General features: G+C 43.3%; 1 protein-coding gene across 2 annotated transcripts in view; it reads left to right on the top strand.

The window, feature by feature from the left end:
- Positions 1-4,920, top strand: part of BBS9 (Bardet-Biedl syndrome 9) — a 300,830-nt gene extending 295,910 nt beyond the window's left edge. The window contains exons 21-22 of one of the 2 annotated variants that reach the window (XM_074284314.1): positions 1,810-1,920; positions 2,364-4,920. In XM_074284314.1, the coding sequence (XP_074140415.1) occupies positions 1,810-1,920; positions 2,364-2,395 (143 nt within the window). In that variant the 3' untranslated portion in view covers positions 2,396-4,920. The remainder of the gene's footprint in view (positions 1-1,809; positions 1,921-2,363) is intronic. The other variant, XM_074284313.1, reaches the window with a different exon arrangement.
- Positions 4,921-24,857: the final 19,937 nt, after the last annotated feature.

Below are 24,857 nucleotides of genomic sequence, written 5' to 3'. Positions count from 1 at the left end.
CCATCGTCTCTGGCCTGAGTTCCTTTGCCTCATGGTTTTGTCTTTGTTTAAAGCTGTTGTGTCCATTGGTACTTCACTTCTGTTTTCCTCCCTCTGGGCCAGTATGAACAAGTCTTCCCATCCATCCTTGCGGCCTCACGCTCATTGTTCCTTGTGGTGTCAGAATATTCCATTACAATCTGGTGCCGTAGATCATTTGCTTATTCCCCAAATGTTGGGGCCCAGACATTTTCACCAGCTCATTTTACAAGGAAATAGCAGAAGTTCCCAACACCAAAGCTGAGAAAAGGAACACCAGCTTCTTTCTAGTGAATGCACTCCTCCTTTTACACCATATTATCCTCAGAACTTAAAACACTAAATTTTTCTATTTTTTTATTATTTTAAATTTTTAATTAAATTTTAAAATTTTAATTTAAAATTTTATATTTCATTTCATTTATTTTTTCAAGCATTAAGAAAGGCCAAATTATCACTGAGCACTTTAGAATCTCCTCTGATTTCTAAGCAACAAGAAAGAAAGAAAAGTTGGTCAGGAATCTTTCTGTTGGATCAGAACATACCCCTAGCTAATCAGAACATTCTGATTAAAGAGAGGATATCATGCACATGAAAGAAACGTGATCTGGTAGACATTTTTTCTGAGATGAAATTGGAGGATCGTGTATGTAGAACCAGACTCAGCATCTAGAAGACCTGGTCTCAAATACGGTACCATCCCTGACATCTCTGTAACCTTGGACAAGTCATTTAAGTACCCCAGCCAACTCTCAAAGATCGCGAGAACAGAGCAGATCTGGAACTGAATTGGTGAAGAGTGTTTCCTCACTTTGATTTCCCTAACTCCATTAAAAAATTTTTTTTAAAGATCTTTAACTAAAATAAGAAATTAAATTCTCTAAGAAATTAAGAAGAAACTTAGTTAAATGGAGTTTTAAGTAGCCAGTAACACCAGGAAAGAAGCGTTAATTTTGTTCTATTTAGGTCCAGTAAGCAGAACTGGGGGGCCATGGGTTCGACCCCAAAGCTACCAAAAGCTCCATTTCGGCTTAATTTCAGAAAAATTCCTTAAGACTAAGAACTGTCGCTGGGAGGAATGGGCTTTTGGAGCTGCCGTGGATTTTTTCATCTCGGGAAATCTTCCGGCAGGAGCTCAGTGACCACTGGCTTAAGCATGGGCTAGTTTGAGTTCCTGTTCAAAGGCAGCCGGACAAAACGTTCGCTGAGGCCCCTGCTAGCTCTGGATCCTAAAATCTTGAGATATTGCCTCATGTCCACCAGATATAGCAGATGGTTGCATAGTCAGCTTGTAGATGAAATTCAAAAATTCTCCCACCTTTTGGGCTTTTATTTTATTTTGCAAGTAAACCCCTAGGACCTTTAGGAGTGCTTGCCAATCCCAAAAAAGAGATAAGAGATTGCACTTATCTCTGAGTGGACCTCTCTGGCTTTGCAGTACTCTGGCTTGCTGCTCTGTGCACATAAGTTATGGAACTTAGACAAAAAACCAGTGACAGGAAGACGCTACCGTGGTCCCCTCTGGAGGCCACCGGCAGATGCTGCTGCAGGGGGGTTCTGTGCTCACACTGGATCCGATTCATTCTGGTGGCGGGTCCCCTAGTCCACATGGGGAGATCCATCCTGGGACCTCGTGCGATGGCGACTCTGGTCTGTGTGTCAGAGCTTCCCATGGTGGGCAGCGGGAGGGGGAGAGCTGGATCCTCCCTTGGTGTCGTCAGGCACCTTTGCTGTCCCAGCCGAGCCCTCACCACGGCCCCTGCTCAAGCTCTGTTCTTCTCATTCACCCAGGTGGTTGTTCTACCGTTCCAGAGGTAGACCTGGAGGAGAAAGCGATCAAGCAGGACCCGAGTGCCCTGTTCCCCAGGCCCAGTTCCCCAGCTGCCCAGACCCTCGAGCCAGGTAAGAGGAGGAAAACCCTTTACCCACTGCAGCCCATCTCCATCCCCCAGCAGCCCTGATGCTGAGCATTTGTCCCCGTGTACCCAGCTGGATGACCCCGGCTCCTTCACTGGTCTCTCCATCTGGATCAGAGGTCCTGACCCTTTTTTGTACTATGACCCCTTGGGCAGCTACTCTGGTGAAGCCCATGGACAGACCTCTTCTCAAGATAAGGCCTTAAGAAAAAACAGACTCACAAAGGAGACAGAGTACATTGAAACACAGAAATCAAAATGTAGATTGAATAAAAACCCAGAAATCAAAATGCAGATTGAATAAAAACGTCAAGACCCCCGATGGAGACCCAAGTCACTGAAGCGTTGGACTCTTGCTTCTGCAGCTGAAGTGACCGTCCTGCGTCATCTCTTAATTTTCAATGCTCTTTCCTCTCCTTTCTTTTTTAGAATCTTCTCTCCCTGCCACAGTTCTGGAGTAATCAAACTGGAGCCTCCAGTTGGGCAGGAGCTGAGCCTCCTCACGCTGACCAGATGTTGTCCGTGTACCACGTGCAGGAGCAGCTTTGGGGAGACCTCAGGCTTGGAGCCTCCTCGCCTCCGCAAAGGGGACTTTGGCCAGCAGCAGGAGGGAGGACACCGACCTTAGAGCGGGCTTCCTGTTGTATGTGGGTCCGGTGGAACTCTCGGAAGAAGCCCTGCCCTCGCCTCCGCGTGCTGGAGCCGCAGGGGAGCACGTGGGACAAGTGCTTCACTGCCGAACGCTCCGGCCCCAAGGCTCCCAGTTGTTGGTAGTGAGCTCATCCAGAAAAGGAAGCACTGTTTACTAAAGCTACAATGGCATGGATTTTATTTATCATCCAAGGCTTGTGCAGCTGACGTCTCTCCAACTTTCTCCTGTAAAAGGGAAAGAATCCTGCGACCTCTCCGATCCCTCCTACGATCTTAAAAGAATTCTTTAAAAACACACAAACACAACCTCAGATCTCTCCCTGGTTTAATGCACTCACCTCTCCTTGAGAGAGGTAAGTTTTGTGCTATTCTGAGAAACGAGCTTGACATGTTTTCAAGGTGTGGAAAGCCAGTCCACTTTTTCCAGGGCCCCCATTTATAACAGGGACTCACACTTTATAATTAAACTTTAATGGATTCAGGAACCAGGGAACTTTCCTGCCAACTCTTTGGGGTTGAAGTGACATGTTCAAAGCCAATTTACTCCTGAGTAGACATGTTTACACTAGTCTCGAACCCCCAGAAACCCCACACTTTGGGGAGGGGAGTATATAAAAAGATCCAGTAAAAAGTTCATGTTGATCTTTTTTTTCCTAAGGAATTGAAAACCAGAACCGACTCTATTAACCATTTGTTATTACCATTGGGCTTCTTTGAAAGAAGCAAAAATTATTTAAAAAAAATAAACATCTACAATTAAAAACACGGCCCGAAGTGGGACAGCTCCAGCCCTCGTCGGCTTTAATCGCATCCAGCCCATGATGCACGGACCCAAAGGCGATGGCCCGTTTTGCTTCATGTGGCAAAAATAGAGCCTGGCTTGGCGAAGCCACGGCGGGGATGGGATGTCAAAGACCTGTCCTGTTTCCTGTGGAGGGGCCTCTGTCTCTTTCTCAGGTGTATATCTCTATGCAAACTTCATCCCCCTCTGCCCTTTGTGTCTCTTTCTTGTACCTCTTCCCCTTGACTTTCTGAGGGTGTCTGTCTATCCTTCTGGATGTGATGCTTCTATGTACACTTCTATATGCGTCCCTTTTCTCAGCAGCCCCAATTTCTACCCATTCCTCCTTTTCCCAACTTAATCTCTCTCTCTCTCTCTCTCTCTCTCTCTCTCTCTCTCTCTCTCTCTCTCTCTCTCTCTCTCTCTCTGTCTTCTCTCTCTGTCTTCTCTCTCTCTCTCTCTCTCTCTCTCTCTCTCTCTCTCTCTCTGTCTTCTCTCTCTCTCTCTCTCTCTCTCTCTCTCTCTCTCTCTCTCTCTCTCTCTCTCTCTCTCTCTCTCTCTCTCTCTCTCTCTCTCTCTCTGCCTCTCTCTGCCTCTCTCTGCCTCTTTCTCTGCCTCTCTCCCCATTTATGTTTTCCTTCTGCTCCACAGTTACCAAAAAGAGCTTAGACTCCTTAGCACAGCATTCAAGGCCTTCCACAACATAGTACTTCTCTATCTTTGCAGCCCTCATGCACGCTTCCTTAAACTGAAGGGGTGCATGGTGATACTGTCCCCCCTGGTCCTTGGGCAAAGGATCCACTTAACCACCCTGCCTCCTGCCCCTTCCTCCCAAGTCAGGCCCTCTTTTCCAGCCTGGAGCTGTGGATTTCGTCTCGCCGACTTTGGAATCTGCCCTGCCCTCATTTTACACTGCTTTTATCAGCCGATCAGCCCAACAATCACAAGTATTTTCTGAGTGCCCACTGTGGGCCAGACACTGCCTGGTGCTGGGGAGGCGGACTCATCGCCCCGCCCGAGCTGGCATTGGGACCCATCAGGGTCCAGGCAGACATCACAGTTACCACTTAGCTCCTCCTGCCATCTGTCAGAGTGCTGTCTGTCCTCCAAAGCCCGACTCCAGAACCCCCAGCCCCGGTCAGTAATGATCCCCTGGCCCATTCCGTCCGTACACAATACCTTTGCCCGATTCCTCTGTTTATCTCGCATCATTTTTTACTGTAGCCATTTATGTGTCTGTCCTGCTCCTTACATTAGTTCCACAAGGCCCCAACTCATGGAGTCTTTGCATCTCCTCAGTGGAAGAAGCAGAGTAGATCTATAATCGATGTTTGTTGAATGAATGAACGACTGTCCCATTCACGTGGGCTATGTGATTGTCCAGTTCTAACCCCTCCCTCTCCTCTCTTTCCCAGGCTATGATATAGAACTGAAATATGTGGGTCTATTATTTGTTAAATTTATTTTTAAGCTCACTGTTCTTAATTTCAAAATGCATGAATGGAACATTTTATACTTATTTTTATCTGGAAATAAAAATAATGTGCATCCAAATCAGAAAATTCTGTTTCTTCTTCCTTATGAGGGGCAGCGGGGAATAGCAGAAACGGTACTGACGGGGGACTCCGAGGACGCGGGCACTTTCCTGCGTCTCAGTTTCCCCAGCCAGACCAGTTGAGTCTCAGATGGCGCTTCTAGCTCCAAATCTCTGGTCCTGTGTGACGGTTGCTGTTTTCTGTGGGTCACTGACCTTCGACATAATAAGGTCTCACTGCCGCAGGGAGCTTTGAGATGCTTTCTCTCTAAAATACCATTTCCTCGACTTCTTGCATCACTTGGATGATGCATCCAGCGCTTCCCAGACTGAGGAGTTTGCTCGTTTGCTTGGGAAAGCCTGCTAATGAACCTAGAGATACCCGAGTCCTAAGACGACCTCGAAATCCCAGCTGATCTTTGACTCACTGGCACACAGAGGGAGTCAGCGTTTCCATTTCCTGGCAGTACGTGGCCGGCCCCTTTTCATTTCTCTCTGCCTGACCCTCAGAAGGAAATGTTAATGCGCATTTTTGACCCACGTCAGATGTGGCATTTCGGTGTTCTGCAGTAATTGGATTGACCGCACAGGATTGCTTTTCTAAGTGGCCACATGCCAAAGGGCACCACAGATGCAGGCCATCTAGCTTTCAGCTGTCACTGATGATGCCCTCGTGCAGCATTTACCAAGCTCTCTGCCAAGCAGAGGGGAGGAAGGGGTCAAGAATCCCATTATAACTCAGCCGCCTTTTCATCAAAACTCGCCTAAGTGACAGTGCTCTTGCCCATGTGACTTTGGCTCTACTCACAAGTCCTGGAGGGTGGGATCCTGGGTTTGGATCCCCATTTCAGAAGGGAGGGGCTTCCAGAGATCCCCCGACCCAGCACGTGCTGGGACAGGAGCGTGAGCACAATGACAAGTCCGGCAAGATGCCGCCTCTGAAGACGTTCATAAGGGACTCGCCAATGGGCGTTAGGATTGGTTTCCATTTCTGGACAAGTCTTTGTCATTCTCCTATTGAACAAAGTGCTGTCCCTGTGACCTCCATCCACTGCTTCTAGCTGCACTCTTGGGGTTCACGGAGGCCCAATCAGCCCGACAACCCTGAGGGTGGAACCTGAATCCATCCTTTTCTTTGAGTAGCATCTCTGCTCTGGGTCACCCATTCTCATCCCCTTAAGACAATGCAAACATGGATGGCTGTGAATTCTCCCAAGGCCCTCATCGCCTTCCTTCCGAAGGCTCCAGTTTATCATCTCTTCTTAAACTGGGGCTCCCAGAACTGAACATGGGGCCTCCTGTTGGGCTGCGAGCTCCCGATAATGGAAACCCAGATCACCTTCTTTTGTCAAGTTGACACTAAGGTGTCATTGAATCACTTGGCAAAAGAAGGACTCGTTCTCCCTCTCATGCCCCGTTATCCAGGTCCTCAGTATGGAGCCCCCAGTCTCACTGGGGAACTGAATGAGCACCTCGTGGACCAGTCAGGGTCCTGGTGAGCTGTGTTAGGAGTGATCTGGGATGCGCCGCAGGCCCAGGAGCATTCCTGCTCGGTGTCCTTATGCCCGAAAGCTCTACCTTTTCTGAGCAGACATTCTGTCCCGCCCTACGAACCCCACCGACTTAGACCGACAACCCGTCAGCGACTCCCAGGGGCCAGCAAGAGACGTGGGTGCCGGGGTGGGTTCCTTTTGTCTCCCATGCCCTTCTGTGGGGCTGCTTCTGATGCTTCATTCTTAATCTCTGCTTCCGAGCTTCTAGTGTTAAATGGGTAGGGAGCCAATATGTCCTGCTTCATCTCTGAACCTGGGCCTTGAGCAGATAAAGGTGGAGACTCCAGCTTGTGGCTGGCTCTCTGGTCTGGCAGGTGGTCCTGGAGAGAGGAGCTCACCAAGACTCTCCTACAGATGGCTGGTCTTGGAACGGGAGGCTGGCGAGATGTGGCACCTTGGCAGCCCAGGAATACCACAGCCAAGCAAAAAAGAGGGTTATGTATAGTCCTATCCATGCATATGGGCTACTACTATTACTATTGCTACTGCTGCTAGTACTAGTACTACTACTACTACTATTACTACTGCTACCATTACTATTACTACTACTTCTGCTACTATTACTATTACTAGTACTGCTACTACTGCTGCTGCTACTACTACTACTACTGCTACTAGTACTGCTACTATTACGAGTACTGCTACTGCTGTTACTATTACTAATACTAATACTAGTATTACTACTATTGCTACTTACTAGTTCTGCTACAGCTGCTACTATTACTAATACTAATACTAGTATTACTACTATTGCTACTTACTAGTTCTGCTACAGCTGCTACTATTACTATTACTACACTGCTGCTACTAGTACTGCTACTATTACGAGTACTGCTACTGCTGCTACTATTACTAATACTAGTACTACTACGATTACTACTACTACTAATACTGCTACTGTTGCTGCTGCTGCTACTACTACTACTACTGCTACTAGTACTGCTACTATTACTATTACTACTAGTACGAGTACTGCTACTGCTGCTACTACTACTACTAGTACTACTATTATTACTACTCTTATTACTAAAACAAGTATCTAACCAGCTTGAAGAAGTGTCAGAGAATTCTGTGTGTTCTCGTTCTCTCTCTCTCTCTCTCTCTCTCTCTCTCTCTCTCTCTCTCTCTCTCTCTCTCTGTATGTTTATGTGCACAATACATATATAGCTTTCATGTATGATATAGCTTTATAATATCTATAATAAATAAAACGTTATTTTTAGCTTTTTCTTTACAAAATTTATGCATAGAGTTTTCAACATTCACCCTTGCAAACACCTTGTGTGCCAAATTTTTTTTTCTCCCTCTTCCCCTCAGATGGCAATTAATCCAATATATGTTAAACATGTGCAATTCTTATATATATATATATATATATATATATATATATATATATATATATATATATATATATATATATATATATTCCCACAATTCTCTCGCTGCCCAAGAAAAATTAGGTCAAAAAGGGGAAAAAAAGTGAAAAAGAAAACAAAATGCAAGCCGACAACAACAAAAAGAGTGAGAATACTATGTTACGATCCATTCTCAGGTTCCACAGTCTGGGTGCAGAGGGCTCTGTCCATCACAAGACCGTTGGAAGTGGCTTAAATCACCTCGTTGCTGAAAATAACCACGTCCCTCAGAACTGATCATTGTCTAATCCTATTGTTGCTGTGGACAGTGTTCTCTTGGTTCTACTTCACTTAGCATGAGTTCAATAACATGGGTTTATAATATTACAATATATCATATACATAATATAGCTTTATAATATGTGCTATATCTAGCAGTTTTATACTTTTTGTATTTTTATACCTTTAATGTATAAGTATAAATATTTATGTCACTTTATATTTATATATATATTATTTATATTTTATTATATCTTTAATTTATAACCTAGCATATATATTTATGTTGCTTTTTATGTATTTATGTTATATTTTATATTTTGTTACACCTTTAATTTATAATACAGCATAATGCTTCTTTTTTATATTTATATATTTTATATTTTTGTATCTTTAATTTATAACATAGCACATGTATTTATCATTTTACTATACTTAGACATTATTATGTTTACATTTTATATATTTTATATTGTTATAGCTTTAATTTATAATATAGCATCTATATTTATGTTGTTTTAATAGCTTAGAACTACATCCAGACTTTTCAGAATGCCCTGTGTGTGTGTGTCTATGTACACACATACATGTAAACTCACGAAGGGCCAGCAGTCACTGAAGTTTTATTTCCCCTTCCTCCCCAAACAAACCATCACGCCGGACTCTTAGAAGCTCTTTGAAAGGAGGGGTAGCTCTCGCAAGGTTTTATGAGCTTAGGAGCGGGCTGGGTAATAGCTTGAGCCAACCAGCATGCTCTTGCTCAGGCGGTGGCGTGCCTTCCGTCTTGGCCCAGTCTTGGGTGGCTGCTCCCAGCTAGGGAAGGAGCCCGGCCGCCCAGGAGGCCTTGTCCAGGCTTTGAGATCCCTTGACCGGGCTGACCTTTCACTTATGAATAGGGGATGGCGAGATTCCTTCCCTATTTGTTCATTCGCTAGGGAGCCACTAGACAGAAGGCTGGACCTAGAGTCAAGAAGACCAAAATTCAAATCTAGCCCCAGACCCTTAGTAGTCGTGTAGTGTTCCTGCCTTAGTCACAGATCCTCCCCCTGATTCAGTTTCCCCAAATGCAAAATGGGGAACCCATGGGGTTTTCTTGGCAAGATTACTAGAGGGGCTTGCCGTTTTCTTGTATTATCTTCCTAATCCAGTCTTGGTACTCTATCTACTGAGCCTCCTAAATTAATAGTAGCCGTGGCAATAATAATAAGATTCCCATCCATAAGACATGGCTTTTGCCCTCCTGGTGTTTGAAGCCTTTTTAATAGAGGGATACGGCATGTCCGTAGTAAGAGCAATAATAACGAATGAGTCCGGTGGCTTTGTAAACTCCTGCTCCACCCGGATGCTAGTCACTCTCCTGGGAGAGAATAGGAAATCACCTTGGTTCTGTTCATCTGTTAATTCCCTTTCCCTTCTCAGGCTCCTGACAGTCTCACCCCTTCCAACCCCGTCCTTCTCTTCTTCTCAGGAAAGGGGGATTTTGGATTTTAGATTGAGACCTTCTGGGTCACCTATTGCAATTCTTTAATTTTCCAGATGGAGAAACTGAGGAAAATTTATTTTTTTAATTCCATCCCTAATATGCTGAGCGACAGAGGAACATTTTCCATTATAAAGTACATCTGTGTTTCCCTTTGCTTCCCCACCCCACAACCCTTAAGAAGGCCCTAACCCATCCTTCTCTCCATCTCCCCTTCCAGTTCTCCAGTAAGATTTATCTTTTTAAAAAACAAATAAAAATGGGGAATTAAGTAGGTCCAACCCCTCTCATCATTGAGATTCTTTCTATGATGGACTAGTTGGCAGGGCTGGTGATAACAAGGGGCTGGACCTCTGGAGGGCATCCAAGGGCCTAAATATTGTCTTTTGAAAATGTTAAATATTTATGTTTAGAACTGAGATGTTTGCATCTGGTGAACAAAATAAGTAAAGACATGGCAGGATCTCTCTAATGAGGAGCCTGTGGTCTAAAACGCGTCTTGGTCCGGGTGACTTATGGCCGAGGAATGGAGGTTTTCCCAGCCCTGAATCTGCTCACCCACGGTGGCCACATGGGATCAGCAGCAGGGTAAGAACGAGGCTGGACTCCATTGCTGCAGAAATATTCAGAAGTCTTCAAAAAGGCCCCAGTGAACTGTTCTCAGTCTCATTATTTTTCCCCAGTACCCTACCTGGACGGCTGCCTTTGAGCCATGCTCCGATGCCCCTGCTCAGAAAGCCTTTCCTCCTGAACATGTCCCAGCTGGCTTAGACTCCAAATGGGAATCATCCCCTGCTGCGACTGGTCGGTGAGAGATCAGGGAATAAAAGCTGGGAAGGAGCCTGTCCTCAGAGGAGTCCATTTCTGGGGAGAATAAAACGAGGGGCAGGTCAGCGGCTGAGAGGAAGGGGATTGTGGGCTTCCACTTCCACGGCACCGGAGCCAGAGCCTGGAACGTTTCTGAGACAGATTTCAATTCAGTTTTAAAAAAGAGCAAAACCCAGGGGAAACGACCTCAGCCATGGGTCCGAAGAAGCGGGAAGGTCCGGAAGTGCCTCTGCTGCCCTTCTAAGCCTCTGAGTTCTCATTTTCTCATCCATAAAGAGGGATCTGGACCAATGACCTAGAAGGCACCTTCTGGTTCTAAGGCTACGATCTCCTGGTTTGTCAGATGAGAGGGTGGAGTCCGATGGTCACTGCTTTGGATTTCTGATCTTTTAAGTACTGATTAAACACTTACTATATTCCTGGCGCTGTGATTGGTGCTGAGAACACGAGGCAAAAATGAAGATAGATCCCATTTTCAAAAATCTTCCTATGGCCTCAAGGAGGGGGATGTAAGGAACGGTGGGAAGTGTGCTGGATTAGAGGTCGAAGATGGGGCTTGGATCCCCAACTCTGCCACTGACAAGTCATGGAGAACCATATTTCTCATGTCTAAGAGGCGGACGTGGAGGATCTTTGAGTCCCTTAAGCTGATGATCTTTTGAATACCTTTGACTTTCTTTATTATGGAACGCATTTAATTGTTGCCATTCAGATGAAATGAGATTTCCAAACTGCAGCAAAAATCTCTTCTCACCGCCGTTATCACGCAGATTCTGAGTCTTCCTCTTGTTTTTTATGCTTCCCTAATTTGATTAAAGATGCCATCATCCCGCCAGTCTCCCATTATTCTTGGCTCTTCATTGCCATTACCCCACAACCCTAGTAGGTGACCACATCTTGCCACTTCTACTTTCCCAACATCTTTCTGCTCCCTCTTCTTCATTTCCATAGCTACCACCCTAGTTAGGTCCTCCCTCCCCATAGATCAGGGGTTCTCAAACTATGGCCCACGGCCAGATGCGCCCGCTGAGGACATTTATGGGCCCACCGGGTTATGGCAAATGGGCTGAGGGGCGGAGACAGAGTGTGAGCTTTTGTTTTTACTCTAGTCCGGCCCTCCCACAGTCTGAGGGACAGTGAACTGGCCCCTATTTAAAAAGCTTGAGGACCACTGCCATAGATTATTGCCACAGCCTCCTCAGGTCTCCCTGCCTCAAGTCCCCAGTCCATTCCACCCTCTGCTTTTTTCTTCAAACCAGATTTGGCCATGTCCTTCCCATCCTCGGTCCACTCCAGTCGCCTCCAGGACAAAATCCAAATTTTTCCATTTAGTTTTGAAGCCTGACACGACCTGGTTCCCACCTATTTTTCCATCCCAACTGACCGTTACTCCCATTTCTACACGGAAGTGCTGATCCTCCCACATTTCCCATCTCTGAGCCTTTGCCCCTTTTCCTGAAATGTGTTCACTTCTATTTTCTGGATCACAGAGGGTGGACCTCTCCCTCTAAGATTCAGCCGAAGTGCCATCTTCCCATCATCCCCTCCACTTCCAGGACAAACTGGAACCTAGACAAACTAGTTCCTCCCAAACTGCCGTGTATTTAACTACTTTATATAAGCCCTCTTTCCATACACTTGGTGCATGTGTACATATACACGTGTGTGTACACAAGCCCACACAGGTATGTACACATGTATGTATACACATGTACACAATGCATGTATGTGCTGTTAGGATGTCACTTCTCCGTAAGGAGGCATTGCTTCACTTTTTAAAACATCCCCAAAGCCTCTTACAAGTGCCCACCCCACGGTAAGGAACGAAAGAAATACATGACTGGCTGATTCCATCCCTCTGCATCCCTGATCTCGACATCTAGAAAATTTTAAGCCCAGAAAACACCCTTCTGTTATTTCGGGATTACTTTGTAAGCTTAAAGCAGAATGTAACAACACAATGTTCTTCATTCATTCATTCATTCAACACAGCTTTAGTTACATTTTTATGGGTGGCTGTTATTTTGACAGAACCCATCTTTTTCAATACCCATCTCCTCCCCCTCGCAGACAGCCAGCCCTTAAAGCAAAGATTTAGAAAGGAGACAAAAAAGTCCAGCAAAACTTAGCAAAACATCGAAAAAGGGCCAAGATGGTACATAGCACTCAGTACCCAGAGTCCCCACCTCTTCAAAATCTGGAGAGCTCCCTTCTCATCTTTTCTCTGGACTCAAGCGTAATTGGTATATTTTTTACAGCATTCATTTTTGATTGTTTTTCAGTAAACCTCTGTAAAGCACCTACTGTGTACGGAATATTGGATTATCTTTTGATGATTACCAATCCTATGCAAAAGAAGGGATCGGGCTATATGGCCTCCAAAGCCCTTTCCAGCTCTAAATCTGCATTCCCAGGATGCCATGGAAGGAACTCATCTACCTTCTCACTTCTCACTAATGGTGCTCTCCACGGGGGTGGATGGTGGAGAATGGGTTCTGTCTGTCCTGTGTGAGTGAACGGCCCTTCCTGAAATGTTCAGGGCTCATGTTCAGAGCTGGGGCCCTTCAGTTTTATAGATCTCTTTATATTGATTGCCTCTTTAGGGGCTCACAAACACCCTGGGATGGGGGAACCACTCAGAAAAGTTAATCGGCGTTTCCCCATAGGCTCCAGAGGCGGGATTCTGGCCCAGCACGTTTTTCACTAATCATGATAGTGTCTCTTTCTCGCTAGCCACAGGGCACCTTTCCTCAGGCCATCGTTGCAATCCACTTCCAGCCTGGTAGCACTTGAGATGGTGGGAAAATTAAAAAAAATTAAAATTAGCTAAGCGGGGGAAATGTGTGGTCCAGAGGTTTGACATATGGAACCCAAGTGTCCCTCGGGGCCCAGGCCTCCCCTCGCCATCCTGATTCTCATCAAACCCTCCAAATGTGGCAGCGAAAGATCCTGGTGGAGATTATGTCCCCCGGGGTTCCAGCGAGGTCCCTCACATCAGGGGAGTTTTAAGATGAGAAACCACAAGAGCTAATAGTGCAGATGAGGAACTCCCTGGCGAAGGATGAGATCCGGTCTCATCACGGGCTCGGATTGGATTTCATGTGGAGTAGAAGGGAAGATTGGCCTGTGGATTGGGCTGGAAATGGTTAGGGAACAGTTGGTTTCTGGCCAGACTGGTCTGCCATGACCAGCCGAAGGAATTCCTTTAGCATAAGCAGTCTCTCCCTTTGGCAGGGCGGCAGGCCATAGTAGGATATAACCCTAACCCCCCCATAGTGGGATCAGAAAGACCCAGATTTGACCCCCACCCCAATATTTCTCACCTGTGGGACTCTGGCCACATCTCTTGCCCTCTCTGTGCCTCATCTCTAAATGGAGAAGATTAGCCTCAATGGCCTCTAAAGCCTCCAGTGATCTTCCAGCCTCAAATCTAGCCTTAAAGGATACTATCTAGTGCCCAGGAAACCTTTAAACCAACCATTGATTCAATTAGATTCAGTTGGATTTATGAGCATCTAAAATGACATTCTTGAAGCAAAGATATGCGAAGAAAAAGATCAGGGTGCCTGAGAAACCCGCTGGCTAACCTCGAGATTTAAAGATGGACAGAAGGTGAAGGCAAGGACCCGGAATTTGGTCGCCTCTTCTCCAGATCCAACATCCCTAGTTCTTTCCACTGGCCGGATGCAAGAGGCTCTCCTGGCCACGCTCCCCTGGACGCTCTTGTGCGTTTCAATGTCCTACCTGAGAGGGGGCCCTTGGACCGGTCCCAGAATGCCCGGTGTGTCTAGGATACAGAGAGATTATTGGTAGCTCCTCTGGCTTCCATATTTACGCAGTCACTTATATTCGGCTTGTTGTCCCCTGGAGCCTTCCAATCATTTCTAAATGAAAAGTTGTTTCACTGTTCTTGAAGTCGTGAGCTTTTCACCTGTGATCTCACCCCATCACCTCCGGGAGAGTGGGATCAGAGAGGATCTCTCGGGATATGCATTTCCAAGGATCCATTCAAGCCCTTTCCAAGTGACTCCTCCTTCCTTTTCTTTTATCTCTTTCCTCAGAAAAAGCAAGATGGCTGGATCATTCATCCGGATAAGTGAGAAGGGTCCCAAGAGTCCCGGTAGATGTTTAGTAGAACACATAGAGACCCAGCTACCATACCTCGATGGGCCCTCACCCGCTTTTTCCACTTCCTCCGTGGGGTTGTACCTTGACCACTTCTGCTACCCCCGATGCTACTGATCTCACAACACTGGAATGTCTGCATGAAGAAAGACCGCCAGGGTCTTAAATTGCATTCATTAGAAAATCAATTATGCCCTTAATCATTTTCAGTTTCGTTCCTCGAAAGATGGAACTGGCTTTAATTTAATAAAAATTGTTAAAATGTAAGTATATATCCTGACATGTATGAGAAGTTGGAAGATTCCCCTGGGGAGCGCTCCTTCCCTAGGATGAGGATGACCTCAGGAGGTCTCTCCCAGCTCTTGTTTCCCAGACACCAGGTCAAGGGTCACTCCTGTGCTTCTAATCTGTTTGGGGAGAAGTCATATCTTCTTCAGGCCAATTTCAGTGTTTTCTTCAGCAAATCAGATTACGGCCCAGTACAAGTTCCACTCTTCAAGAAACATATTTCTTTTCTAGCAAAGGACTGACTTTCTTTTTTACAGCCCAAAAGGGACTGATTGGTTAGGGAGGGAGAAAGTCGATTTTAAAAATCTTGTTCCTCGTTTCATTCTCTAAGTTCCAAATGTCATGTAGATCGACCCCAAAAAGCCCAGTATGGTGCTTTCTGATCTATGTCATTATGATAGCAGTGAATGGCTCAGTGGGTAGAGCCCTGGACCTGAAGTCAGAAAAACTTGAATTTAAATCCAGCTCAGATATCTACCAGCTGAATGACCCGGGGCTAGTCTTTTAACACTGCCTCAGTTTCTGCATCTGTAAAATGGGTTGGAGAAGGAAATGGCAATCCACTCTGGTATCTGCCGAGAATACTCCAAATGGGGTCATGAAGAGTCAGAGTAACAATGGAAGCAGGGAGAAAAATGGAAGGATAGCTGGGTAAACTCTGTTTGCCTTAATCCACCATGAGGGAAATGGCAAACCACTCCAGGGTCCAAAAAGCCCCTGCAGACAGTATAGCGTATGGGGCCGTGAAGAGTCTGACGTAATCGAATGAGTGACTGAACAACAACACGATTAGTGGTAAATCTCTTGATTTTACCATATAAACTCTGGCATATTATTGATATTATGTCAAGTCAACATTTATAAGTGGCTCACTATGTTCCAAGCAGTGAGCTAAAGTCTGATGATATAAATACAAGTAAAAAATAGTCCCTGCCATCAAGGAAATTACATTCTCATGGGGAGGACAACAAATAGAAGGAGCCTGAAAAATAGAACATTAGGAAGAGGACCTTGCAAGCAATATCTTTATACTTCTTCGACAGTTCTTCATTAGGAACGTGGCACAGAGTATTTATGACCACTTCTATTCAATACCTTTTGGTCTCTTTGGAGACTGTGACAGTCCGTGACGTACGGCCATGGAGCATCACTGAAAGAATACCAGTGTTTACAAGATGTGTAATTGTTTCGAGGAGAAGTTTGTAGTTCTCGAAAGCCGCACAATTTATAAATGCAATCAGCCCTCTTTCTCTTAATCACATTAGGTTAGCTAAGTCATAATGATATCCAAGCTACTGATAGACCAGCTGTAGGGGCCAGCCATCTCACTGAATATCCTAGTTCAGATAATTGGCGTTTTTCATCCACTTGATTTTTTTTTCCCCGTTTGAATGGTTAGGTTGAGCTCTAGTAGATGATTTTAATGTAAGGTACGAGACTAATGTTCTAGAGCTTGGTTGTTGTCCACAAACAGGAACCTCCAGAAGATTTTGCCATTAAAGGGAGTTCCCACTTTAGTTTCTGGACATTTTCTATCATGATTGAATAGAACATGTAATATTCTGTTTTATACCTTATATAACATCAATAATCATTAAAATCGAGTCAGTTCTGTTACGCCTTTGAAGGAATCTCATCTGACTAACATATGCATGAAGGTACTTTGATGGAGAAGAGATTGTAGGATGGCATCTTGATCAACAAACAATACACAAAGGACCTTCGATTTTCGGCCTTTTCTAGTCAACTTTGTGATTCTGGGGGAATGTCATTTGCAAATGCTTCCTTCTCACAGCTTCAACATGGATGCCATTTAATAGGCACAGATTATGCTCGTAAAAATTTCATCAGGCACACATCAGTTAATATTCTAACTTTTGTTGCCTTAGCCTGCCATCTGCTTGTACTTTGCAATGAAATGAAGTGTTTGCTGATGAAGGCAGTTTCTAGCCCTCTTGGTCCCTTTGTTATGATGCGTTTTCTAGTTCCAATAAACTTCATTAGCAAATGGTGATGGTTTATGTCAATGTCTAATATTTTATCCATTTCCCATTTGGAGGTTGTTAACACCTTCTTTAAATGAGTCATTTGGGGATGGTTTTAATTAGAATATCTATTTTATTCATTATTATAAATTTATTAATATTATATATTATAATAATATAGTATACTTTATATAAATTTATATAGTTAATATATAATTTAACATAATTAATAAAATGAATAATAATTTAATATAAATGTAAATTATAATTTATAATAATAAAATTATCAATTTATTAATATTATATATACTTAGCTATACTATCACCTCACTTTTTATTCTTCTCATTTGGCATTTATCTTAATCTTTGTTCTAATGAGATGATGATCTGACTCTATGTCTGACTTGGCTATCACTTCCATATCAGTAACCAGTCATTTCTTATCTGTTAAGTCACTTTGATTTTTGTACCGTTATTTTCTGCTTACCATGGATCATCCAATCCAGGAAAAGAGATATAGATAATAACTCTAATAACATACATTTAATAACTCAATAAAATGAAGCTGAATCATGTGTAGTCTGAAAGCATTTCTCCTTTTTCTTCTCTAATTCCGATCCATATTTTCTAACCCACGAATGTACATTTCCCCATGTCCATCTTTGAACTGAAATCACAAACTCTTAAAGGAAATGCTGATTTTCCTTGGAGAGTAGTAGTCTTTGTAGGATTTCTTACCTCTTTATTTGCTGCAATGGATGTTGGGGCTTTTCTCCAAACAATCTCTGTGATAGGAGATATCTAAGCATTCCAAGAAATGATGTTTTTTTGGATCCACAATAAAAACAACTTTGCCCACTCCTCTATTTGATCCTCCACAGAAAGTCAGCAAGCCTTCCTTCCATTTGTCTGCCACTAACTTCCTTGTTTCTTTCACTTGCATGTATGGCATATAATAGGATTCGGCTCCCGCACTCATCTGTTCACTTTCTGGTCACTAGACAAGGGTCTCCCAATTAGAATCCCAACTACTGTTGGACTATCCTCAGCACGGTTCCCTCCCCCCCCCCAAAAAAAAAAGTATATAGAGAAACATTAAATTGTACGACCACAGTTGAGTCAAGCAGCTGTTCCCAATTATTAGCCCATATATTCTAGGTGTCAGGGAAAACTCATAAGACTGTCACTAAAGAGGATTTTAAAGTGACCTCCTATACAGATGAAAACCTCCTGCTTTGTTTTTCCCTGAGAGAGCGATCACCTTTTGAACAAGTTAGAAACATGTGTTAAGAAAGAATCAGCTCTTTAGACTGGAGGAAAAGCCAAATGATTCCATAGGCTCCTCCAGGAATGCAAAGTCATCTCCCAGGGAAGCCTTTGCCAACATCCTGTGCTACAGAACCAGAAAAAAGAGGGAAAATCAGCTCAAATCCCACGGGACTGGAAGGCTCTGAGATAGCTTTGGCTGACTGGGAGATCTAGGGGCAAAGCAGCCTGCATTTTGTCCAAATGGAGCCCCTGCTCCCTTCTCTCCTTTACTTAAAGGATCCTTTGCTAGTCCCCCTTGGGGGAGCAGGATTTATATTCCTTCCATGATTTGCACTGAAGGATTAGAAGATCCTGGGATCTTAGATCTAGAACTTGAGGAGACTTCAAAGTTCCATCTTGTCCAACATCAGCATTTTAAAGGTAAAGAAAATAAAACCCAAGTAGCTACAAGAACAGAGACCCCGATATCCTAGAGAGTAGCCACCTGCTGCTGTTTGGAGGCCATTTGGGCTCTTTGCTGAGTTTCCGTCATGCCCACATAATGGTCATTGCCGAAGAACTGGTCCTGGCCCAGTTAAGACAACCAAATCTCTCCTCTACCCCCTTCTCTCTACCCCTAGTCTATAAAGTCACAATACAGAAACTACCTTGAGTTCTGGGTTCTGGCAATCCAGAGGACTCGGGCCCAAATCCCACCTCAGTATTCTGTAATCCCCCTTATGAGTTTACAATCAGCCCCAAAGCACCTCAAAAACTTGCTGAGCCTAAGGAGAGCATGTTGCAGTGCAAAGAGCACCCGCTTTAGAGTCCCAAGACGTGGATTCAAATCAAATCCCACCTTGATCCTTAATTCTTTTCTCATTTTGGTGACTCAGTTTATTCCTCTATAAAACAAAGGGCAGTCTCAGTGATTCCTTCCAGATCAATCACATTTTGACCAGATATTTCTTTCATCTTTCCTCTCTATACTTTCGGGAGAACTCCTTGGCTGGAGACCCCTTCCTGGCCACCACAGGCTCATCCTCCTGACGGGAATCTCTTCCTGTTCCTTGTTCATGCACATAGCTGACTCAAAGGGCGAGGGCCAGGAGACCCGCGTTTCTGCCTGAGCCATCTCAGAGCATCACTGCCCCACTGGGGTTTCGCCAACAGCCACACTGGTCCGGGCCCTTCCTCAAATCTTGTGCCTCCTTCCCGTTTTATGGATGAGGAAATTGAGTGAAACAGGGTACAGCGAATTGCCAAGGATCACACCGCTAGGAAGAGTCTGAGAGTGGATCGGAATTCAGGAGGATGAATCTTCCTAGTTCCATTTGATCCACTGTGCCAAAGCTGCCCATTCTTTATGACTAGGTTGGCATATATATTCATATATACACACACACATACATATAGATATATTCTCATATATACACATATGTAGATATAGTCTCCTACATTCATATATATATTTAGATATATTCTCATATGTTCACATATATACATAAAAATATATATAGATATAAATATTCATATATATATTTAAATATATTCTCATATGTTCACATATATATATAAATACATATATAGATATAAATAGTCATATATATTTAGATATATTCTCATATATTCATATATATAGACAAAAATATATAGATATATTCTCATAAATTCATATATACAAATATATAGATATATTTTCATATATTCATACATACACACACATAGATATACTCTTGCATTCATATACACACGTATATATTCATACACATATGTACATATAGCTATATGTGTGTAGCCATAATACATCTTAGCTTTTCTCCTTTCAATAGTCAAGAACCAAAATGATTTTAGAAGCATTTCCCTCGTGGTGCCTGAGAGTCTAAAGTATTAACCTAATTACCAAGACTTTCTCCACCCTTTGTTTCTGTGGAGATACGGTTCAGCCTCCAGACACTTGGGCCTTTGATTTCATACAAACTAATTTCTCCTATCATTTTTACACTTAATCTCTGTGGTTTATTGTATGTCCCGAAGGGGCCTGGGCGTCACGTCCCTCGGTTTCCTTTCTGTTTCTTTAAGTTCTTAGAACTAGTACCTTGGATGGTCCCGATTTGATGTGCTCTCTTTCATTAGGCAGAAGGCCTTTGATCTCAGGGGAGGAGGAAAAGGCGCTGCCTTTAGTGGTGGCAGACCCTCATTATAGCCCTACACCTCCACCCCGGCTCCCTAGCTCTTCCTCTCACTTTCTCAGGCAGTTCCCTACACCCACGAGGCTCTCCTCCTTCCCTCTTCCAGCCTCTGCTAAACTCTCACCTTCTCCAGGAAACCTCTCCCAAACCTGCTTGCTCCCAGTGCCTTCCCTCGGCTGATTATTTCCCATTTATCTTGTATAAGGATATTTTTACATATTTATTTGCTTGTTGTCTTCCCCCATAAGTCTGTGAGATTTTAGAAATCTGCCTTTTGCTTTTTTTCCTGTTTCTCCAACACTTAGCACAGCACCTGCTACATACGTAAATAAGTGATGGATAAATGCTTGGTGACTGACCCCCACATTGGCTTGGGGAGGGGCTTTGGCCCAACAGCCTTGTGGGACGATCCAACATATGGCGCTGGGAACGCCAGCCAATGCTACTATTAGAAATAAGCACCATAGTAGAGGGGACAGAGGGCCAGCTTTAAAGGGGGAAAGGAAGGTAACTAGCGATTATGAGGCACCTTCTATGAACCAGACTTCTCAAATATCCTGCTTGATCCTGATAATCCCCTGTGAGGTGGGTATTAGGGTTATCCCTACTTTACGGTTGAGGAAACTGAGGCAGACAAATTTATTTTCCTAAGGTCACATAGTAAGAGCTTGATACTGATTTCAAACTAAGATTTCCTGATTCCAGGACCAGTACTATACACTGAGTGACCTAATGAAGGAAGGAAGACAGTGGACAAACAATATAATACATAGACGATATAACAAAAATATATTAATTTGAGTAATCTCAGGGAGGAGACACTAGCAATGGGAAAGATTAGAAAAACCTCTTACAGAAGGTAGGACTGGAACTCCAGGAGGTGGAGGTGAGGAGGAAGAGCATTCTAGGCATGGGGCAGAGCCTGGGAAAAGGCCCCAGGATGAGAGATATTAGGAACAGTGAAAAATGAGGTGAATCACGACATAGCATTCCCAATCCCTCGATTTTTGTCCGCCTGCATTTTGGATTTCCTTCACAGGCTAATTGTACACTATTTCTTTTTTTAAAATTTTATTTATAAATTTTTTGACAGTATATATGCATGAGTAATTTTTTTATAACGTTATCCTTTGTATTCATTTTTCCAAATTATCCCCTCCCTCCCTCTACTCCCTCCCCTCGATGACAGGCAATCCCATACATTTTACATGTGTTACAATATAACCTAGATACAATATATGTGTGCAAATACCATTTTCTTGTTGCACATTAAGTATTAGATTCCGAAGGTATAAGTAACCTGGGTAGATAGACGGTAGTGCTAACAGTTTACATTCACTTCCCAGTGTTCCTTCTCTGGGTGTAGTTGTTTCTGTCCATCATTGATCAACTGGAAGTGAGTTGGATCTTCTTTATGTTGAAGATTTCCACTTCCATCAGAATACATCCTCATACAGTATTGAAGTAATTGTACACTATTTCAAAGCCCGATTCTTTTTGTGCAGCAAAATAACTGTTTGGACATGTATACATATACTGTATTTAATTTATACTTTAACATATTTAACATGTACTGGTCAACCTGCCATGGAGGGGGGGAAGGAGGGGGAAAGTTGGAACAAAAGGTTTTTCAATTGTCAATGTTGAAAAATTACCCATGCATATATCTGGTAAATAAAAAGCTATAATTAAAAAAAGAAGAAGAAAAATAAGGTGTTCCTTGAGGAGGGGAGTAAGATGGAAGAAGATTGGAAAATAGAAAGGGCTCAGTTATGAGGCACTTTAAAAACTAAATAGGATTTTACATTTGATTTCAGAGGTAATAGGAAAACATGAGTTTATTACTTTTTTAACCTTTGTTTTCTTTTTTCTATTTTCTTTCCCTCCCTCCTTTTCTTTCTCAGCCTCCTACTTTTCCTTCTCCTCGTCTTTCACCTTTTCTTCTTCCACCTTTTCTTGTTCTTCTTGTTCTTCTTGTTCTTGTTCTTGTTCTTCTTGTTCCTGTTCCTGTTCCTGTTCCTGTTCCTGTTCCTGTTCCTGTTCCTCCTCCTCCTCCTCCTCCTCCTCCTCCTCCTCCTCCTCCTCCTCCTCCTTCTCCTCCTCCTCCTCCTCTTCCTCCTCCTTCTCCTGTTCCTCCTCCTCCTCTTCTTCTTCTTCTTCTTCTTCTTCTTCTTCTTCTTCTTCTTCTTCTTCTTCTTCTTCTTCTTCTTCTTCTTCTTCTTCTTCTTCTTCTTCTTCTTCTTCTTCTTCTTCCATCTTTTCTTTTTCTTCATCTTCTTCTTGTAGTTTCTTCTTGTTTTTCTTGTAGTTTCTTCTAGTTTTTTAGGTCTTCTTTGTTTCCTTCTTCTTTCTTTTCTTTTTCTTCCTTTCTTTTCTTTCTTTCCTTCTTCTTCCTTTTCTTCTTCCTTTCCTCCTCTTTCTTCTCCTGCTTCTTCTCCTTTCTTTTCTTCTTCTTTCTTCCTCTTCTTTATTTTTTTCTTCTTCCTTTCCTCCTCCTCCTTCTTCTTCTCCTTTCTTTTCTTCTTCCTTCCTCTTCTTTATTTTCTTCTTCCTTTCCTCCTCCTCCTTCTTTTCCTTCTTCCCCTTCTTTCTTTTTTCTTCTTCCTTCCACTTCTCCTTTTCCTTTTCCTTCTCCTTCTCCTCCTTCTTTCTTCTTCTTTCTTCTCTCTCCTCCTCTTTTTCTCCTCCCTCCAACCTTAAAAGTGACTGGTGCTTGAAGGTTCATTGAACATTTTAGCATCAAGATTCTTCAGGTTCCCATGTTTCCTTGGGGCTCAGATGCTGCCTTTTTCATGAGAACTATCTAATTCCTTACTTCAAAGACCCAGATAATGTTTGTGGTAGAGTTAAAAGCCATTTTAAAATTTTGAAACAATTCTCTTTGCTCAAAAATGACTATTTGACAAGAATTTGAGATGGTTTCCACACAAGTACACAAGCATCTGTGATTTCATCGATTTGGAAAGTCCCAGGGTGGAAGCTGACTCCTCTGCCTGTCGTGTAAATCATAAGTGATTTCCAAGTTTGTAGATCTGTGTTAGGGAGTTGCCAGAAGCTCATCCAGCTTTGCACAGCTGCCAAGTAGCAGAATCAGGATTCGAATACAGGGCTTTCTGAGTCCAAGCTCAGGACTTTCTCTTCCTACACCATGTTGCCTTTAAAGCAGAGACCAATCCATCCCACTTAACTATAAAATACATCTCCTTGAAAGGATCACACGTGTATCTATCAATAAGATAGGGTGGAGCGGAACAATGACTTGTGGCGGCCACTGGCTTTGGACTGCTCCTAGTCCTGAGAGGGTGCTGTCCAGTGCTGCTGGGTCCTTCCTCCACTGCAGCCGTGCTCCAAGCCCACTGTGTGTGCAGAAGGCCTCCTTCACTGGCTGGGGGTGATCGTCAGAGGTGCTCCAAGCCTCCTGGTGGATGCCCCTTGCTATGTGCCTCTTCGTGGGAATCCCATGGCCAGGCATTGGGTTTCATGGTTTTCTTCACCCTCCCTGCAAAGCCCTGTGGAAATTCATCGCTGCTTCTTCACATCCCCAAAAGGAAGAAGAAGAAAAAAGCACCCCTGAAGTCTTCCCAATCTTGTATAAGAATAATCTCTTGTAATAAATATTCTCTGATGAAATCAAACCCCAGGAAAGTGAGTGTTAAAAATGGAGGTAATTAATTCCTCATGCGACATGCTGCAATTCAACCCAGCTGGGTCTATTTTTCCCCCTTCAGCCAGTTTATACTCTGATGGAAAATAAAACCATGCTGTCTTGTAGGATGGTACAATTTCACTATGCATCTCTTTCTATTATTTTGCATATTTGGAGCATTTATTACCATGAACATGAATATGATGGTTGAGCTCCACTCTTCCATGAGATGCCAATTATGCAGAGGAACGGCTTTCCTCCGAGCATCAGTCCAGATGGGATTGCTTGACATTATCATTGATAGCAGAGCCACGGGTCAAGGTCATATTCTCATTCTCTGCTCGGAGGAGGACTTGAAAATTAGGTTTGCAATTGCCTAGAGAAAAAAAGTGAACTCATCAAGTATTTATTAAAGCACCTACTATGTTCCAGGCCCTGTCAGATGCTGGAGAGTCAAAAGTTATATAATTTCTCTTTTAATTAGAATAAGTTCTCTTGAAAAATAACATTTATTGATATATTTAATTTTTTTAATTGCCAAAATTTGCCTCAATATCCCTCCCACTATGCTGAGAATCATTTCATATGATAAATGATATTATTTTTTGTTGTTGTTGTTTTGCTGAGGCAATTGGGGTTAAGTGACTTGTCCATAGTCTCACTACTGGGAAGTATTAAGTATCCGAGGCCAGATTTGAACTCAGGTCTTCCTGAATTCAGGACTGGTGCTGTATCTACTGCACTAACTAGTTGCCCCAACAAATGATATTTTTTTTTTACTTAATACTTTTTTATTATATATATATTTTTATAATATTATCCCTTGTATTCATTTTTCCAAATTATCCCCCCCTCCCTTTATTCCCTCCCCCCGATGACAGTCCCAATGAACAAATGATATTCTTAAAGGAAAAAAAAAAGAGGAAAAAACAGCAAAATTGATTAAGACATTGCAGAGTAGCTGTGAAAACGTGTTGC

This window comes from Sminthopsis crassicaudata, chromosome 1 (genome assembly GCF_048593235.1).
Source record: "Sminthopsis crassicaudata isolate SCR6 chromosome 1, ASM4859323v1, whole genome shotgun sequence".
Classification (NCBI taxonomy): domain Eukaryota; kingdom Metazoa; phylum Chordata; class Mammalia; order Dasyuromorphia; family Dasyuridae; genus Sminthopsis; species Sminthopsis crassicaudata.
The sequence above is the reverse complement of the archived record's forward strand: the minus strand, read 5'-3'. Positions and strand labels throughout refer to the sequence as shown.